The following is a 21,423-nucleotide window of genomic DNA, read 5'->3' on the forward strand; positions in this document are numbered from 1 at the left end:
CTCACATGATGAACCCTATGATTTGGCAAATTTTCATCATCTTTCATAGATAGATGTGATTAGCCCAGTTATAAAACCTTTACAATTGTCTCATGAACGACATGTGTAGGATAACATCATAGTTAGTGGGTCATTTGAAGTCCATAATGATAAAATTATGTTTAAAGGTCATTCTAATGGTATCATATGCATCCGGCTAACCTTCTCTATAGGTCATTCTGAAGGTATCAATTGCATTTGGTTGACCTTCCCTATAGGTCATTCTGAAGGTATGATATTTGACCTTCCCTATAAGTCTTTCAATTGATCTGTCAACCATTTTTTTCAAGACTCTAGCTCAAGCTTTCCCCACTTTTCTTAACAAGCTCTTATAGTGATGCTCACTCTAGCCACTCTAGCTCAAGCTTTCCCCACTTTTCTTAACAAGCTCTTATAGTGATGCTCACTCTAGCCCAATCATCTAGGATGGCAAAGATTTTATTTCCTTTATAGGAAGTTGGAATAGTTGCATTTATATCTTTGCCCAAGAGTGAATGTGGATGAAGTTATCTCCAAGGGGACTTTGGACATTGGAGCCACTAGTGGGTTCTTGAAATTCACATTTGACAGTGCTCCCTTTGAGACTAGCACTTCCTCTTTCTCATGGATTACACTAGCTAACCTTCATGATGGGATATATGATGAAGAGTACTCAAGCCATGAGCCATATCACACTGTTAATACCATGTTTCCACATGTACTCACGTATGGTAGTGAGTATACCAATGATATTAACAAAGGTTTCTTCTCCTATGGGACCAATGCACATGGCTGAAGGTCCTATACTACCAACAACAAGATTGCATCACTTAGCACCCACCTACACCTCCCAGGGTGCATGCTATTGCTGCTGACAATGCCATACAAGAATGGCTAAAGCTATTGCAAGAGCTCTTGACACTAGAGGATGTGATGGTCTTTCCAACAGTAAACTACCCCTCTAGCTCTCATGGAAAGAGAACATGCCAAAAGAAATTCTAGGCCATGAACAAGTTTATCAGTTTGGGAGATGCCTACGGCCATCCAAAAACCTTCAAAAAAATTTCTGAAGGCTTGGAAGTGAATGATGATCATCAAAGCTTTTGGATTCACCCTAGAGTACGAAGCTACTAAATGATTTTGAACATTGGAACCTGAGGAAAAAGCGGCATATGAAGATTTGGAACAATCTTTTTTATATTTCTTACATCAGAATTGGTTCTAAGTCAGAACTGGTTCCAAGTGGAGTTTAATAAACCACCTTACATCAGAACTGGTTCCAAGTGGAGTTCAATAAACCACCTTTTTTATATTTCTAACATCAGAATTGGTTCTAAGTTAGAACTGGTTCCAAGTGGAGTTTAATAAACCACCTTACATCAGAACTGGTTCCAAGTGGAGTTCAATAAACCACCTTTATACACTTAAGGAAAAAGAGGGAGAGACGATACCTAAGTACATAAACTAGGCCAAGTATCTCTATAGCATGTGTGAACCTAAGGAGAGACCTAGCTAAACCCGTTTAACCTCTCTTTTCTTATAAGGTTTATGGGGGTGAAAGATTGCATGGCATGCTTTACCCTCGAAGGCACATGACCTTCAATGAATATGCATTAAAATGTGCTTTAAATGCCATTGATTATGATGACAATTTCATGGGACCCCTCAAGAAAATTCATGGCTTTGAGGTATCTTTCAAAATGGCTTGTGGCAATGAATGATTAGGGGGGCAGGGAGCTGAAGGAAAAAAAATGATCCTTAATTGAAAGATGAGTTCACGATCATTCCCTCTCTATCCAAGGAGAGACATGGTTTGGTGCACATACTGTAAAGCTAATCATACAACAACTGAGTGTTTGCACCTAAAACTAAGGCCAAATCTATGGTGTGGTTATTTGTCTTAAATGGGTTGAATGAAGACACTAGCCATCACTTTAGACTCAACTCAAGTCTAAAAGTAAATCAGGCAGTAGGAGCATCAGCTTTGCTTTCTCCTCATAGGCCACTTGCTTTATCAGTACCCATAGACGCTATGACTTCAAATCCAACTATGCCTAGAGAAGGAACAAGGTCAATTGAAATGCCTCTACTTGTATTGTCATCCTAACATGCCTCACCAAGAGTCACTCCTATCCATCAAGTAGGAGAAAAAGAGGGGGGGTAATTCTAAGGCCTTTGTGTTGGAATATACTTATTAGTCGCCTATCTAAAGTTCAGATACTCCTCAATACTCTTGAGTATTTTGGCACACTGCCTAGCTACACAATGGTTGCATCAGAGGAATACACTTCTTTGATAAATATTGCATCAACAACACGACTTGAGTTACATAAACTCATTGACTAGGAGAGTGTTATACATGTGGAGGACCTCACATAAAGGTAGAGTTCTTGAACAAAGCTTACAAGGTCTCCCCTACTGTGGTCAATCCTATTCCCGTAGAAAGATGGTGTTTGAAGTGTGGTGTTCAAGATTTGTGGTGTGGATTAAAACATGTTGGGTGTTTTGCATAACTAGAAAAACAAGAATCTCATTCTTACACCCGTCAATACAATAATAATGAGATCCCATGCTAAAGATGCTCATTGAACGGGGGACAAAGGTTCTCATGGTCTTGGTGCTTCTACTTCAAAGAGTTCCAAACGCTGACACAAGTAAGAAAGAAAAAGAGGAGAGTAGTCGTTGTTGGTGAAGGAAAGGAAAAAAGAAAGATCATTACCTAGCGTACAAAACCTTGCGCTTAATAGCTACTAGAAGCAAATCCTTAGTACACTCGTCCAACAGTTATTGAAGGAACCCTAGAAGCAAATCCTTTGTAGATCTAACCTCTAGCAAAATGTGGCAACATTTGACTCCCATATCTCCAAGGCCTAAAGTCCCATCATTTATTGATGTGCTGCTACATCATCCCAACAATCAATGAGAAGGGAGGAATTAACCTTGACTCTCTTATAAGGTCAACATTTGACCATTCACAAAAACAAGATCCATTTGATTCCCAATGCTATCTCCTTCTCCTAGAAAAGTGAGGAAAGCTCAAGACATCAATTTGTTATAAACAATTTTGTCAACACCAGTGACTATATCTTTGGGCAAAAGTGACTATATCTTTTCCTTGAAAAGTGAGAAAACCTTGAGACAAGGATTTGTTTTGCAAACAATTTTATTAACACCATTGACTATATCGTTGGGCAAAATTCTACAAGAAACTCTTGCTTTGTGGAAGGATGTAAGAAAGTGTCTTAAGGAAATCTCCAAGTGTTATGAGTATGAATTCATGGAATATTTTATATACTCACATGTGCATTTATGGATTCTTAAAAGAATTCATGGAATATTTCTATTTCCAAGTTTTTATGTTGTGAATTCTCCTAGACAGGTTTAGTTCACTAATCATAATCGTAGCTTACTTTACGTGTACATGGGTGAATCTGGACATGCATGGAAGTATTGGTTGCATCGTCTTGATGATATGAAGTTTCATATGGTTATTTATATTTTTAGTCAATTAATTGACTGGCGTAGTTGATATAAGTGCATATCATTGGATGGGATAATGGAAGCGAGTTGGTGGTTAGGAATATATTTTATGAGACTTAACATTGGATGTTGATAGATATGCGTGCCCAAAATGATTGTTATAAATAATTTAAGTTTAATTATTATTATAATTATCTTTATTCAAATTCAAATAATATAAATATCAAAAGTTAAAATATATATACTTTTATATCATATAATAATAATATATGTATACTAAAAAGCTAATTGATAGAAAAAGTAAAGTTTTCTTAAAATTGACCTCTCCAAAGTAGTCTATTTTTACATACAATCGAATTTATCAAAACAGCTTGCGGAAGTAAAGTTTTCTTAAAATTGATCAACACTATTCCCGTAATTTTAAGTATGACCTTGACTATATTCTAGCGAAAGACCAGAGAGTTACATCCACTGCAAGTTGCAGGCATGTACCTACAGACAAGGAGCCAGGACAGGTTGAGGCTAAGACAGGCAAACGCTATTTTTCTAGTATGGTTTAATTATTCCGAGAGAGAGAGAGAGAGAGAGAGAGAGAGAGAGAGAGAGAACTGTATTAAATGTGATTTGTAAGAATTGGCACTCTGGTTTCTATGATGGGCAACAAGCTGGTGGAGAGAATCCCCACTTACAATAGATAGGAGACCAGATTCACTACTAGACTCCTTGCACAATTGGGATATGAGCCCGACTTCATTAGGCTTAACTTTGCCAGCCACCACCACCACAAAGGAGTGTAAGAAGCTTTATTCGACCCTTCAAATGAGATTTATCCAAGACTCTACCACTTTGTAGGTGCATAGAAATGCTCAATTGATTCCAAACTTTGATGGGCCTTTGGTCAACAGAATACGATCACTTAGTCAAAATTTGCTAAAAATAATAGTTTTGAGATGACTTCAGACAGTAGGTGGTCAGCAAAGTATTGCATGATCAGGAACAGTCCAAAACAGGAGCCTGTTAGGTTTTTCTAGCATAAAAACCCGTTGTGACTGTGGAAGACCAATAACTTTTTTCCAACATTAACTAAGTTCCCTACCTTCACAAAGTGCTAGAAATATTAGGTTTTTGAGCCCTATGAAGCTATGAGGGTCTAGCCCTAGTTTGCTAATTCTAGTTACAATTGGATAAAAATTGCTTGAGCCTGGAAATCTTTCTTAAGCTAGAAATCAATTCACAATTAAAAGGCAAGATAATTAGCAATTGATATTTAAACATGATTAGAACATAATTGAGGCTTTTAATTATGAATTAGCACTGTAATTAGAACTCTAAATCAAAGTGTTCCCCGCGTTCTCCAATCCACTCACCTTAAAAATCAAGGCAAATTTGTAGAAAATCAATTAGAGCAAACTCCCAAAAAAAAAAATTCCTACGAGCAATAAATCGATGATGTGAAGCTATAATTTGCTCAATCTTGACGCCTCGGTCACAGTGGTATTTTTCTACAAGATAGTAGAAAAGCATAAAAATTACTAAAATTTAGATTCAATCAAATTTTTCACTGTAAATTGCTGCTACCTACACCTAACAATAACCTGAGGCAAATCCAACACATTAATTAAGCTCATTAATATAATTTATCTACTTAATTATGCTCTTTTACAAGTTTATGCCACGAATCCTTGCTACTGTACAGAGAAGAGAGAAAAAAAAACACACGTTAATGATCCTAGTTTTTTCATCTCTGTGTAGAGAAAAAAAAAACTAGTTAGCATGCTTTAAACATTGTAATGGCCCCTTAAACTAGTTAGAATGCCTTAAACACAACTTAATGACCCAAGTTTGGTCTTCTCTGCTACTGTATAGAGGAGTGGAAAGCAAACCCACATCCAAATCAAAACAAAAAACAACAAAAACACCCTTTAATCCTTCTCCCAAAATCCCTTCCTCACACACCTTCTGCACAGTTTTGCACAGAACGAAGCGAAATGGTGGGACCTTAGCTTACACTCACTTACCACTCTCTACACACACACACGCTCACACAAGCATTCATGAGTATACAAATTAGGAAAGATCGTCAAGAATGAAAATTCAATGCCAAAATCTACACGAGCTACAAGCATTCAATCAAACATCCCACAATAAAGAATTCAAAGCTTGGGAAATGTGTTTTGCTTCTACATCAAGAAAGAAACTTGCAAAAAGAGGGAAGGACCCACAACATGGAAGAGGAGATGGTGGAGACGACGGGATGATTCGTAAGGCAAAAATCACCCACCAATCCATAACTCTGAGGGCCAGAGAGGTACTTAGTACAACAGGGTCCACTTGGCATGACAAGGGGGAAGAAGGCGATCACATGGGCTCTCATCACAAAAACTTTTGAATTCTAGAGGTATTTCTAACTCCTAAAGAGAGCAGTGCAACCAAAGTCTTTTGGCTACATGCACTGTTAAGCCTGCTTAAAAATCAAACAATTGCATGTTAACTGCAACAATTTCAACTCTTAAACAACCCAATCCCTGATCTTTGAGACCATCCTCACCATAATTAGATCAATCAACTGCAAGTGTAAAAAACCTTGAAATTGTCCTCTATTCAAGCCCAAAATCATTCAAAGGCGGCATATCTTAAGGCCATGCAGCCCCTTCCATTCAAAGGCAGCATTTGATTATGCAATGTTGCCATGGGAGCATGCTTGGACGTCTATTATACCACGAAGTCGATACATGGAAATACCCATTTGTATAAAAACATGGAAATACCCATTTGTATAAAAACATTTGCAGAAAGGGCAGGCACACTTTCTGCAAGGTTCAATAGCTTTTACTCTCTACAAGCTTCTATGGCCTTACCTTGTTAACTCCCCAAATGTGTTGGTTTTGCATATGCACACGTAAATTATTACTTCTTGAATTGATTATAATCATGCTCAGTGATATAACCAGATCTCTAAAACCTTCTTTTTGAACCTATGCTTGGACCAACTATATGGAGGGGAAAATCCTGTATGTATTTACATCCAATGCAATCTGACGAATTGCAGCAATGGTGCCTATAACTGTCACTATGGAAGCAAGCCCTATGATGACACTGTTCATCAAATACAGCATATTAAGCCACACGGTTTTATCTCCAAAAACCAATAAATAGAATACCAATGGCAAGATTATGCACAATGGGACAAATCCAAATGCACCCATCAGAGCACTAATATCTGCAAAAAAGGGTAACATGGAAGCAAAGAGGATCGCAACAGCTACAATAAGAAAGCGACCCGAGATTCTCAGAAAAACATTGCGGACGGAGAACCTTCCTGCCTTCACGTCTACCGCCAGTCCTTCGTATTTTGCAAATAAGGGTTGTAAGTAGACCTGCTCAGAAGGCACATATCCTCATCAGTATTTGCAAACAAGGCATCTATGCAATACCAACAATCTATGGATAGCCCATCAAAAACCTATAATAAAAGAGTGTTACCACTGTGCCTATAATGAGTTGTAGGCATACAAAGGCATTGCCAAGAATGTAGAGCCACTTGGGCACTAGAGGTTCCATGTTGGTGAAGACAATCCCTCCTGCAGCATTTCCGAAGGCCCAATAACCCAAAATGGCAACTGAGAAAAAGGTGGACAGTGCAACTGAGTAACAAACAAGTAATCCCTTCAGCATCTTTCCTGTCACCGGAGGTGCCAGTGTTGCCTATACAAAAAACACACAAATCAAAATAAGGGAGGATAAATATGTGTCCACCAGACACCCTCCCCTGTCCGTTCCTTCTGGATTTCACAAGGCTACCACAACTTGTGCCCAGTCACGGATGTGGACACACATAAAAGAATCTGGCATGGCCAAGCCCAACACAACGTGGACACTACATTGATTGGGCCCTAGTTGCATTGATTGAACCTGCAATCTCAGCCAATCCAATTGGCCCACCTTATTTTGTTGAATGCATCTGGAAAAAAGTTGTTTATAACGTGTGTCCCTCCACCCATTCCACTGATTTAAGAAGAGAGGTGGAGTGAATATAGGTAAAGTGAGTTAATCAAGGTGAGGTGGAGTGAAGTGTGGGATGTGCTTAACTCTTTTTGTGAGATATATAAAAACTTGTGTTTTACATTAATCATATAAATCAGAACTGAGTGAGATTGCTTTGTGGTAACCTCTCGTGTGGCGGTGCTCTTCTCGTATCTGCTACTAGTTGTGAAGCCCCCCTTTTGGAGACTTGAGAGCTTCAATAGCATAAATTAGATAGTATGATATGTTAGACATCCCTTGCCAGTCATTGCTCACATCATTGGACACTCATGCTTTCTTCCTGCAATCTTTACCACATGTAGCTTGGGATCAGCACACCATACCTGTATCTCCACAATTATTGGATTTGCATAGGTGGTTATCATGATAGATATGGAGTTGAACGCCCCAAACAATATATGAATATGTGAGCCTTGAACAGAATAATCCTTAGGCGGTGCTCGAGCTGCCATCCCTGGGAGTGAGAAAAAACACTGTTTAGAATTTAAACCTCGACTTCGTGTGTAAAGAACCAATACTTCAGGTTAAAACAGCTTCTTTTATTACTAAAGACACACACAAATGCATCTTTTTTTTACTAAAGACACACATGCATTTCTTTTTACTAAAAAGTTACACACACACACACACATCTATGTATCCATGCATGCATTGTCACACACATCTGTCTATCTTTTTTTACTAAAGATACACTTGTGCGAGCACATGTGTGCACGCGTGTGCATCCTAAAGGGGAGTTGAAACTCCAACACTTACCACGTGTGTGTGTGTCCCAAAAGGGGGCGTGAGTTCAAGCCCCAACACTTAACACACACATACATGCATAAACATACATACATCCATACATATGTGTATGTATGTATGTACACATACACACACGTGCATGCACACACGTGTGCTTTTTCAGTGCTTTTAACTTCAAGAAGTTCGCCTCTTTTTTGAGGACTTATTTCTTTGTACAGTGAAGCAATAGAACATGGCCTTTTACCCCCCAAAAAAAAATGTGTATGTATATATGTATGTATGTATGTATGTATGTACATACGTATGTATGTCCCATTCTGGGTAGGGTCTTGCGACAGCCACCAGGGCAAAAGCCTGCTGACAGAAAGGGCCGGGATATGCGCAAGAATTTTGTTGCACATGGTGAATTGAAAATGAAGAGGTAAATGTTTGCCACCTGTTTTACCTGAAATGATGGATCCAGTAATGACACAAATACTGAAACCAAGGTACAACAACATCGACAAAAGGTTGAAGTATCGGAGAGAATGGAAAGATGGTATTTGTGACAGCAGAAGTGTAGAAGCTCCAAATATGATGGTATATTCATACAGTCTCAAGTGTTCATGAGATATAGCACTCCTAAAGATCCCCTACAACAGGCATGTTGAAACGGAGAAGATAATCAGAGTCATTAATACATACTGCCCCTTCTTGAAGTGAACCTATTGTGTGTGTGTGTGTGTGTGTGTGTGTGTGTGTGTGCGTGCACGTTCGCACCTATGTGTGTTGCAAGACTAAAATGTTGTGAAACTATTTAACAGAGAGGAAAGTGCGGCAGAGACAAGCAAACACGATACACACACCAGTAATCCTAATGCTAATCCTGTATTATGTACAATAAATGAAGTACAATTGAATGCTCAAAGTACAATGATGATCAATTTCCTGTTGATCCAAGACCAAGTTGCTGCTGTTCCCAAATTCTGAAGCAAAGCTGGCAGCCAGATTATTCCTCACTCTCCAAACACTAGTTTTTTTTTTCTGCTCTCAGAAGCCTCGAGTGCAGAGAATATTTATACCCTTAATGTGTGCTGGTTGGCCATTTCACGGAGTCAGCCTGTTGCAGCTTGCTACATCTACCTGACCAGAACTTCTCTCGACTGGACACTGCCTGATTTCACACATGGACAGGCTGGCAGTCCTTAGAGCCCACCGGCCTGGACAATTGGCTGGCACAGCCACTGTATCGAAGGCACCACACGGTCACTCCGATGGGCATCTACCAGAGATAGGAGATGCCACCAACTCCACGGACTCCACCATGCCTTGCAAGAATCATTTAAATGGCCCTCAGCTCATCCTTGAGGACATCTTTTATCCATCCTTGGGGACATCCTTTTCCATCTAGTCCTGTTCAGTGAGTCTTATTCATTGATTTTTGTAGTCACTTGTTATTCCATCTGTGTGTCATTGCGTCTTGGGAGTAATGCAAGTGTTGTTTACAGTAATCTTGTCATTGTGCTATGCTCATATTCTAATTTGTCTTAGTCTTTTAATGTGTGCATTGTGCCGTGAGTATTGAGGACTCCGCACATACTGTCCAGAGGAGAACCACCACTTTGGTGTGCTGGGCAACCAACCCGGACCACTGAAACTTAAGAGTCCTTCCTATTAGCTCACCTCTTGTCTCTATGTCCTCTGTATGCCCAATACATGCTCTCGTTGTAGTCCAGTCGGCCCAACCCCTCTCAATACGCTGCTATAGTCAGAAGAGGTTCAATTACATACCACCTAGGGACCCCCTTCCACCCTTCCCTATGGCGGCCAACCTTGGTAATCTCACCTTTGGTAACAATGGTGGAGGCCCAACCAATCCTCGTGGTCCAGCCAACCCTCCTGCAGTGGAACCCCTTTCCACACTGTTGGGCCAAGCAAATGTCAAGCTTCCCACTTTCAAAGGATCCACCGCTGAAATTTAGATGACCACATCCGGCGGTTCATTTCTATGTGCAAGAGCTGAGGTGTGGAGCGGGCGGATGTCTTCTTGGTACTTTTCCCGTCCACTATAGAACGCTCTGCATACAAATAATTCAGTCAGTTGCCAATTGACCACTTTGCGGACTAGGCCACCCTAAAGAACACCTTCCTCCACACCTTTCGTTCCGGTAACTATAAGGACCACCTTCTCCAAGAGCTAGGGTAACTCTAACTGCTACCAAGGGAGAGTGTGTCAGACATAGTCACCAGAAACGAGAAACAGGAACGGAAACGTTTGAGGAATGGAAACGGGGAAACAGGTTTTTAGGGGTGGAAACGGCCGTTTCCTGTGACAAGCGACTTCATGGTGCGTCAATGGGTGATGCAAGCCTTGCCCAAGACGACCCAGCAGAGATTCGGGAGAGTCGGCTAACTACCACCAACCACGTCGTCGGAATTAAAAGAGCTAGCCTCCCAACTAGAAAATGCATGTCTCATGTTTGAGCATGATGTAGACTCTATACATCCAATGACAACACCGTTGGATGATCCAGTGGCTTAGCTGAAGCGGGAACTGGAGGAACTCAAAGTGAGCCAAAAATGAAAACACTCTGCTCCAACGAGATTGAGGAACTGAAGACCCAATAAGAAGCCAAGAAGGGGTTGTGGTGTGCCGTATGTGAGTCTCTGGAACACACCGTCCAGGAATGCCAAAAGAGGAGATACTATTCCTTTCGTGAAAGGGGGGGACATGAAGATAAAGACTGTTACTATTTGAAGGAATTCTGTAAGCTTCATCAGCAACAAGCCCCACACCACGCCTCAACAAACCCGAACTCCACGCATTATGTTGCTACTTCTCTTACCATCCTGCCACCTACCTTCCACACTGCATTGCCAACCTACTTCTCAAGTGACACCACTCATTCCCAACCCCCCTGCACCAATCACTATGGCAACGGTCCCCATCAACTCTCTGACTGCCCTCCCCCACCCTGTAATCAACTCCCAAGAGTGTCCACAAGGAGGTAGATGAGGAGGAGGAGAGATTGTATGCGGAACTCTATGCAGATGAGTTTCTCGTACTCGTCGTGGGCGCACAACAACTTGGCCTAGTAGCAGAGGAGTGCAAGTAGGCCCTTGCAGATGCACCTTTCATCCCGGCCCGAGTAGCATAGTGCAAACCTACACACGACGAGAATCTAGTAGTTCTTTCTCCACTCCTACAAATGAGGACCCTCCGATTGCCTTGTCACAGGACATTAGAGAGTCCGAGTTTGATGACGAGGGCAACATCCTTAGCAAAGGTGACTTTGGCGAACGCTTTGATTGGGCACTCTTCCAATGGAGATGATCCTAGCGAGAGCTTTGATTTTGATAGTGATCACTTCTCCATCTAGCCTCCTCCATCTAAATTCTAGCCCCAACCCTATAGCCTCTCTTTTTTTTACACCACTTCTTGTACTACCTACACCTAGAGTGCCTCGCATTGTATGACTTAGCGTATGTATGTTTTCAACTTGGTTTTAATGGAATTTTGGGTTTGTGACAACTTGTTTTCTCTTTGAAATTGAAAATACATAAGTTTGTAAGTATTTTTTTTAAAAGACCGTATATAATTATACGATAAGAAAAAAAATTATATCATACTGTATTTTCCCGTACGGCATCATATCGTAGGAAACAACTATGCTTGCCTTCTCCCTTGGTCGCCACCATACCTTTGTTTTTTTGGAGCAAGCCTCTTCTCCTCCTCACCTTCCCTTGCGCCTCCCTCTCCTACCTGGTTCCTTTCTCCTCCTCGCCTCCCCACACCACTTCTCCTACAACCCCAAGCAGTCAATTTTGGCAACTTCTCCTTGCTCGCCCCCCAGGTGCCCCCATGGCCACCATCACACGCTCTATTTTTTTAGCCACATCTTGCGCCTCTTCTTCTACTCAACTCCCGCCACCGCCTCCTTTGCAGTTTGCGTCTCTATATTGTCCAGTACCGCCCCCCCCCCCCCCCCCCCCCCCCCAAAAAAAAAAAACCAACAATCTGCTCCTTATTCTGCCGCCTTCCTACTCGTCACTTTTCCCCCTTTAGGCAACTTTTTTAAATACTTTACCACCGCCTCATGCCCTACTCTAACCTTTTCTCCCCTTTTCCTAATCATTTCTCTATCATGCTCTACTCATGGCAAATGGCCTCCCACAATCTCCGCCCGATTCATCTAAGTCCTCTCAGCATATACATATATATATATATATATATAAGCATCGCTCATAATTGAGCATTCTCATTCATCGTTTCATCAGTAGAAGTCATGTAGGGCCAGAGATCACCCCCCGTGGGGCTGACCAAAGGCTTATACCATGTACACTCGCCAGTGTCCGATGCGGCACATATTATGAGATGGAGGTACCTCCATAGTGTACCTTCCAGTTCCAGTTTCATTTTCTAGGTGCCAGTAGTATCATCTTTATTTTTCATTTTCTGGGTTTTTTTATCCAGACATTGTATCAGATCCACCATGATGTAACTTTTGGTCTCATAGGTCATTATGGCCTTTTGAAGACGTTAATATAACATTTCATTTCATTTCTTCTTCTCTCTCCTCTGTCTTAATCATATTTAAATCAGCATCTTGTTCTTAATCAAGCTTAGGGCTATAATCAATACAGGAAGGCTTCCACACATGTAGTATCATGTGTAAGACTAATGTATGTGTAACCATTCTCTTGCTTTGTTCTTGAAATTGATCATTATCTTGATCAAAACTGTTCCATATGTGAGTTAGGAATTACCAGATGGCTCATAGAGCATGAATTGTGATTTGTATATCTTTTGAGTAGCTAATTAAGCTAGAATGCTCATTTCTATTTACGGGTGGCCATTGACCAGAACGCCCAAAGTTTTCAGTCGGGTGGTCATAGACCAGTTTGTTGCATATCATCCGTGATAGCATCATGATCTGAGGACGCTCTATGCACCGCCAATCTGCCAGGGCTAAACCTCGTGCCCAGAAAGGAGCTAGATACATAAGTACCGGGGTGACTAGGGAGTCAAAAAGCCAACACTTTGTCCTCGACTCCTAAAAATGCACTTGGAAACACTGCCTCTCCAGTAAGGCTAGAGCTGCATATCCTCTAGTGAGTCTATCCTTTGTTGCCTGTCTTATAGAGAGAAGCGTGGAATAGTGAAGGTAGCTCCAACATAGACATATGAGTGCACCACCTCAACCCTGCTACCCATGTAAGTGATCTCTATATGGCCTACAACAATTGGGTAGGAGGTGTGGAATACCATAACCTTGGTTTTCCCAAGGTTGACTGAGAGCCCCCTCTGTGCGCAAAAATCCTGTAATGTATCCGTGTGCTTATGTAGCCCCCCCTCAGAATCTGCAATGAGTACAATATCATCAACATATAAAAGGATGGAAACAAGAATACCTCCTAGAAAAGATTCTCCACCTTCGGTTCTATCAATGAAGTCTAAGATCTCATCTATGTAAAATCCAAAGAGGGTCGGAGATAATGGGCATCCTTGTTTCACTCCGATGGTGCTAGAGACCTCCTCAGATAGTCCTCCCAAGCATCTCACCCTAATAAAGAGATATCCCCAAGGACTAAACTCCTCCCAATCAAACGAAATATCCTGTGCTGGCTTGCCACCTGTTGCGCTACTATCACAAGAAGCCTCCACCAAATTTTGTGGTAGTAGAAAATCACCGGTTGTCTCAGTAATAAGACCCGGTTACTGCAAGTCCTTATCCCTCCTTAATCTTGGTAGATGATCTCACATATCCTAGATGGAAGTCAACTTGTAACATGCCCTATGGTAGGATGCCTCTACACTCATCATCATGGGAGAAGTCTAAGCTAATCGTGACTAGGGCCCACTAGTGCTTGACTATACAACCTACATGGGAGGAGTCTGATCTATGGTGATAAGGGCCCATTGGTGCTCGACTATGTGATGTCACGTACATGTCAACATACTATGAGTACTATGTTGAAATGGTTCACGACATCAACATCAAGCAGGGAGTTCCTCGTGCTGGGGACGACACATGGCTTAGCCATCCTCAACGAGATGTCCCGTTGGCCTTCTTCCAGAGCTCTCACATGCTTCCCACATGGCAAAGGCTCAAGTACAATGGATTACCAGCTTTCCCAACCGTCCTCACCACCACCACCACCACCCATCTCACACAACATCCAGATTCACTTCCACCATCTCTACCGACATCTAACATATGTAGACCCCAATCTCCCACTAGCCAACATCACCTCTCAGCTCACCACAATCTTACACACCTCTACCATATCCGCATTTCCATCCACCACTGCCAGACTCCCAACCGGCACCATGCCCCAAAACAATGGGTATGATCAGGAATGCCGCACAACACATGAGTGTCTCCTATGCGAGGTTGCAACTGGCCAAATCGGAGAGCGAGATGCTCAAAGGATTAACCAATAATACACAAGCAGACGTAAGAAACGAGCACATGTTAAGGGCCAATACAAGGACTTATACCAATCTCTCAAAGGTGTGAACTATAACGAGGGCTGGAAGGAAATCCAAGAGAAACGCCCACCCACACCCATCATATTGAAAGAATGTGCACAAGCGGAAGCAATGACCATGAGAGGCTTTATTAGCTTGAGGTTACAGAGTACAAGAGCCAGCAAATAGGGCAAGGAATGATATGATAGAATGAATAAAGGGAGCACCTCTTATATACTTGTGCATGAAGCAGTCGGTTGTAGGAAAACAGGCCGACAGCTCCACGACAGCATAAAAGGAAGATGCAATATTTTAACACCCCCTCTGCATCTTGAAGTGTGCAAAAAAATTAGAAGAAAACTGATGACGAAGGTGCGACCATGGACACCTCAGCATGGCCAGTACTGAGTACACCTCGGAAAATGCACATGTCAGCTCCCATCAGGTGTACAAGTGGCATGGCATCATCAAGCATTAAGCAGGACATTTAAGTATTATTCAGGCATATATCAGCATAAGCAACATCAGTACCTTAGCCTTCATAAGCATATAAGGCATTTAGTTGCATCAGGTAAGGGTTGTTAGCACCAGCCGACAGCATGTTGTGACCAGCCGACAGCAGATATGCATTTATGGCAAGTCGTGAGCATCCAGGAGCTGGCCGACAGTAGCAAGGCTGGCCGACCAGCATTATTCCCACATATATATAAGAAGCGCATCCATTCAGTCTTTCATCTCAGTTCAGTTCATAGATCTCAGATCAGCAACGCATTGATCATCCTCTCCTCAGCGTTTCCTTCTTAGGCAACAAGGAGAGCATCAGTTCGTCATCTGTTCATCAGTTCAGCATCAGTACATCAGCGTTTCAGCATACAGACAACATTGCATTAGTTCCAAGCATTCCCTTCAGCGTTTCCTTCCCAGGAGACAAGGGAAAGTCAGTGGGACAGCAGCTCATCCAGCAGATAGTCATCAAATCAGCATATTCAGCACCATAGGCAGCATATTCAGCATTTAAGTCATCATTCCTACCTCCTACATAGAGGGAAGCTGGCATCGAAGGGTAGACCTCAGCATTGGAGCAAGGAACAGTCCTCATCTTCAGCATTCAGCTCATCAATCTCACCCCGAGAAGGATCTTCATCTAGGACAGCATCATAGATCTATTTAGATCTCATTGTAAACCCATTCATTTAATATAGCTGCATTGCATTGCATTGACACTATCTGTCTATTTCTTAAGCATCATTAAGTGAAGTTTAGTCAGCCTAAGGTCGGTCAATCTCTCACATGTCACATCAGCAGCTTGTCTTTTCAGAGAACATAATGCCACTATAAAGAGCAAAAGAAAATCTGCTTGGCTCCAAACTCAAAGTAGAACTGTGAACACATCACATCCAATAACCTCGAACAACTGAACATGGAACACATCCTGTCCATAGTCTCTACTAACCAATAGTTTTGGAACTCATCCGAACCATGAAGGAAACTTGGTTGATCCTGGAACTCATCCGGACCATCAAGTGAACTTGCATGTCTTCATACTTGGAACTCCGACACACGGGTCCCATGCTCCAGATTTAATATAAGAGAGCTTTTGAAAGCTCCCTCACCTGCCCACAAGCCGTTTCTAGAAGACAGCACGCAGGGGATGCCCTTAGGATTAGAGCAGGACACCAGTCATGTTCTCTCCAGACTGTAAGGCCTTGGGAGAGCTGGGGTTGTCACTAGACGAGTCTGTGTCAGTGTCATGTGACTTGTCTTTGCCCTTCTTGGAAGACTTGCCCTTGTCCTTGGCTTTGCCATTGTCCTTTGACTGACAATCCTTTGACAGGTGGCCTTTCTTCCCACACTTGTAACACCGACTCCGAACTTTCTTCTCCACTGTCGAGAGTGCCTGATCAGGTCCAATAGACAATGAAACTTTCAATTTCCCCTGAGAAACTAGGATGGATTCCTCTTCCAAGGGGAGAGTACACAGATCATCAAACTCGAGGGAACGTGTTGTGATCTGAACCCGCAAAGCTCGGGAAACCATGTCATAATCTGCAGGAAGCCTGATGAGGAGGAGAGCAGCTAACTGAGAAGAGGTCAAGGCAATACCCATTGCCACTAATTGGTCATGAATTACCTTAACCTTCATCACAAATGACTGCATGGAAGTCCCTGCTGTAAACTCCAGAGAAAAGAGCTGACCCAATAGGTTGACAGACCGCATTGTAGAGCCCCGTGCATATAGGTCTGTCAGCTTTCTCCAAACAGAAGCAGCACAATCAAATGTTTGCACGGCGGGGGAGACCTCTGGTGAGATGGCTCGTACAAGTGCAGAGTGAACTTTTGAGTCTTGATTCTCCCAAGCCGAAAGTTTGGCGAGAAAGGCATCCTCCTGGTCCTGAGTCCACTTCCTAGAGCTGGTAGGGCGTTCGGGCTTTCGTTCATGACCCTGAACAATCTCCCAGAGACCCTTGTGTGTGAACCAGACCTTAATCTGTAGCTTCCAGCGATCATAGTTTGTACCACTGAGCTTGTCTTCCTTGTTCGTGCAGGGGGGACCCATGTCTGCCTCAAAGAAGCTATGTCTCAAACAACCTCTGTAGCTAAGCAATCCACGTGCTCTCTCAAGCACCTTTCCACAGGATCCAACTAGGGACTAATAGCCCCCTCTGAAGATGCAGGCTGGACAGCAGCAAAAGAAACCCAAAAAACACACCACCAGGAACCTCCTACCAAAAGAGGGAGGGGATCTTGGAGGGAGAAGAGCTGATGTGCCACTTGTCTGATGCACTCACTGAAATCTGCAGCTAGACCGCCTCCACTTGCCTCTGTAGAAGAAAACGCAGCCTGGGGGCTGGCCGATAGCAGTTGGAGAGGTTGTAGAGCAGAAAACGCAGCTAAGAAAGGAGAAACGCAGCCACTGTTTGAAGGATCTACAGCCTGGAGAATCTAGGGAAGCAGAAAACGGAGAGAAACAGATTGTGCAGCAGCCAGAGCCTAGGCGAATGATACCATGAAAGAATGTGCACAAGCGGAAGCAATGAACATGAGAGAGAAAGATTGCAAGCAAGAACTGAGCTTTATTAGCTTGAGGTTACAGAGTACAAGAGCCAGCAAATAGGGCAAGGAATGATATGATAGAATGAATAAAGGGAGCACCTCTTATATACTTGTGCATGAAGCAGTCGGCTGTAGGAAAACAGGCCGACAGCTCCACGACAGCATAAAAGGAAGATGCAATATTTTAACACATATCTCCATCCATATGGCACACTGTACACATATGCACGATCCCTATACGAAGTACCAGATCAGCCCCCATCCCACCACCATCACATACACCTTCACACCTGCCATGGTAGCCCGAGCCATCAGGAGACTCCAAAACAGTAGATCACAGGACCGCGATGGGCCGCTTGGCATGGCACATCTCCCATGCGGGGGAGACTCTTGCACCTCTCCTACTCCATAAGTTCAACCGGGCTCTTTCGGAAGGCTTCCCACCCACCTGGATAACCCATATCATCACACCCATCCATAAAACCGGAGATCCCATGGACCCCAACAATTATAGGATTATTATGATTGGCCACACACTAGCCAAAATTTATGGGTCAATACTTGAGACGGAGCTTAGCACACTAGCAGAGAGAAAGGACACATAACATTAGGGCAAGCAGGCTTCCGTAGGTCATTCTCCACTTTGGATCACATCTTCACCCTCCCGGCCATCATAGAAGAGGCCAAAGCACAACACTGACGGGTTTACTACTGCTTTGTGGATTTCCGCAAAGCATTTGATACAGTACCTCGAGCCAAACTACTGCAGAGACTCTAAGATTTGGGGGTACCATCAGACATGATCTCGGGGATCATGGCATTATATGAGTCAGTCATAGGGCGGGTGAGATCCCCAAGAGGATTATCAAAGGACATCTCCGGTACCATTGGAGTGAAGCAAGGATGCCCATTGTCTCCCACTCTCTTTGGCCTCTACATCGACAAGATTTCGGCCTTCATTGATAGAGGAGGGGGAGCAGGCGTATCACTAGCAAGCATTCTTGTTTCTATACTACTTTATGCTGAGCTTCAAAGGTCCACAGTAATCTTAGGCTCATGGATTTGGAGTGATCCCATGCTTGGTGTTAATCCCAAGCTAGAAATCAATAGATTTCGAGCATGTAAAACCCAAGTATCAAGGACATTCATTGTTGGTTGTTCACCATGTTTACGTTTGAGTACGTAAGTACTCTATTTCATGTGGACGGTTAGGTTCCATCTATCGATAAACGGGGAGGGTATACGACATGGTATGTCATTTTGGAAAATATCAGTTGTGATTTTCCTCGCTTTCGTCTTGTAACTCCATAAAATTTACCATCCAAGTGGTTGAAGTTATAAGTAGCCTAAAATTTATCAAGCTAATTCTACATGCATATGACATTGTGCTTATTGTAGATCCTCCAGAGGCATCTTGACACATTACATGACTTTTGTGCACAACGGGATCTCACAGTAAACCTTGGGAAAACCAAGATTATGGTCTTCAACATATCCCCTCTTTTCATATCTCGATTGATTTTCACCTACATGGGCAGCCCAGTGGAGATTGCACACTCATATGTGCACTTGGGAGTACTTTTATTGGACCTGTCTTCTCGTCGATGAGCCATGTTGCAGAGGCTAGACTAATGCGAGGGTATGCTTCTCTCGCTCTCATGGAGAGACAGTGCTTCCAAGCCCATTTCCAAGAGCTAAGGAGCACCCTATTGGGCACCTGATCTTACAGCCGCCAAATGGCCAAAGATAGAGAGGCCCCGGGTCATGATGCTCTCCAGTATGATACGCAGCAAACCATCGGTCCCACATGATAATATTCTGGCGGAGTTTGCTGCAGAACCCATGGTAGTAGAGGCACTCTTCCAGACAGTCACATACATTCACAGTATCAGTGCCATGGCCCCATGGAGACTCCCGAGGCTCGCCCTACAGTCCTCCCAGTAGCTAGCAACGGATGGGCTCTGTCACCATTTGGTCCATCTCCATTTCTGGAGCCACTTCTATGGGATTGTCACTCCATAGAGCGGCTACATTTGTACCATGTTCACATGTGGCCAGGCCAGTGCCCCATGTGAAAGGGTCAGTCATCTGGTGTCACATGGACGGGAACCAATTTTGTGCCACCTGTGTGTGACCAGCATTGTGCCATATGGACAAGAGCTTGTTTGCTGCCACCCGTGTATGACCAAGATTGCGTCTTATCCATGGGACTGTCACTCCATGGTAGGACTGATATTTGTGCCGACCTTGTCTATGGGATTATCATTCCATAGGAAGGCCCGTCCCAGGACTTGTGTTTTGCCTATGGGACTATCACTCCATAGGAAAACCAAGACTTCACATTTCTGTCGCGCCAATTTTGTGCCCGACAAGAAATTCTTCTACAAGTTTCATGAAAGGGAGATTTCGTCCATTACATGTGCTATGCATTTATGTTTGCATGCATAAACTTGTTTTCGCATGAATTGTTTTCGCATGAATTGTTTTCGTGTGTTTGCCTGCTATGATGTGCCAGTACACTAGACGGGAACGCCCCCAGTGTACCGTGGGTGCGCTGTTTGCTACGAGTTGGTGTGGCGTGTGAACAGGTGGTAAGTATTGCCCTTTTTGGCCTTTTCAAATGTAAAATCCATAAAGTAATGTAAACCTTAATGTTTATAAGATTGGGTGTTCACACACATTTTAAACATTGGCTGGACACTTAATTTATTGTGGGTGCCCAAGAGTTAACTTTTGATTAAGGCCTAATCCCAATTAAGATTAAGTATTGCATGTGAAACATCATCCCCTCCACATGTGGGTGGTGTGGGATGGTTGATGGAAGGCAGGCGCCTCTTGGAACCCGCCTCTGTTTTGCTATAGCTCAGAACACGATTGGTTGCCTTGAATCCATCTTCTTCCAACCCGCTTGTCACTGCTAGTGTACCCGACTGTACCTGCTGTTGTACCCGCCTGCTGCTGCCCAGTACCCGCCTACAGTGCTGTACCTACCTGCTGCCCGATACCATCTTCAAATGATGTTGAAGCTATGTGCATGACTTCGATGGTTTGTTGAAACGGGGTAACATCTTGCATACTTTTGGTAAGAACTGCTACCTTGTCCTCATCATCAGGCTCACACTTAAGGCTAGTGAGCTATTGAACTAGTGAGTAGAACTTGGCAAGATGATCACTTAATTCTTCATTATCTAGCATTTTCAAATCATAGAACTTCAAACTTCAAGAAAACCTTAGAATTAGTGATTTTATTACCAAAAAGAGTCTCCAGTTTGTCCCAAATTCGCTTGGTGGTTTACGTGAAGTCTATGTGATGAACAAGAGTGTCTGCCAAACTGAGACCGATTAGTGCAATAGCTCTGTCGATGCGTTGTCGCCATAGCTTTTGCTTTTCTAGCTCGTTGGCTGCTGGGTAATTGTCATCTCCACAGATTATGCTCCAGACGCCCTCCCTCATTAAGAGAAGCTGCATCTTGGTCTTCCAGGTAGGAAACCCAGCACCAAAGAACGCGTCGATTGTAGTGGTTGATAGAGCCATAATGTTGTTTAAGGGTTTGTAGAGGTTTCAATTTTTTTGATTTCACCTGATCTTAAGAAAATCCCAAAATCTGATTTTTTATGTGAGGAGCTATAGT

At 42.9% G+C, this 21,423-nt stretch overlaps 1 protein-coding gene across 2 annotated transcripts; it reads right to left on the reverse strand.

Moving 5' to 3' along the window:
• Nucleotides 1-6,231: 6,231 nt before the first annotated feature.
• Nucleotides 6,232-8,938, reverse strand: LOC147619528 (GABA transporter 1-like). 2 transcript variants are annotated; one of them, XM_086773210.1, is made up of 4 exons: nt 8,732-8,938; nt 7,866-7,996; nt 7,012-7,203; nt 6,232-6,875 (listed from the first exon to the last, which is right to left on the reverse strand). In XM_086773210.1, the coding sequence occupies exons 1-4, from the start codon at nt 8,784-8,786 to the stop codon at nt 6,489-6,491; spliced, it is 765 nt and encodes a 254-aa protein (XP_086629336.1). In that variant the 5' UTR covers nt 8,787-8,938; the 3' UTR covers nt 6,232-6,488. The 2 variants fall into 2 exon arrangements, with proteins under 2 accessions (XP_086629336.1, XP_086629335.1); XM_086773209.1 differs by having other exon boundaries at nt 6,982-7,203.
• Between the last annotated feature and the right edge of the window lie 12,485 nt (nt 8,939-21,423).

The sequence above is a fragment of the Cibotium barometz genome, chromosome 33 (assembly GCF_041138505.1).
Source record: "Cibotium barometz isolate CiBa-2024 chromosome 33, ASM4113850v1, whole genome shotgun sequence".
Taxonomy (NCBI): Eukaryota; Viridiplantae; Streptophyta; class Polypodiopsida; order Cyatheales; family Cibotiaceae; genus Cibotium; species Cibotium barometz.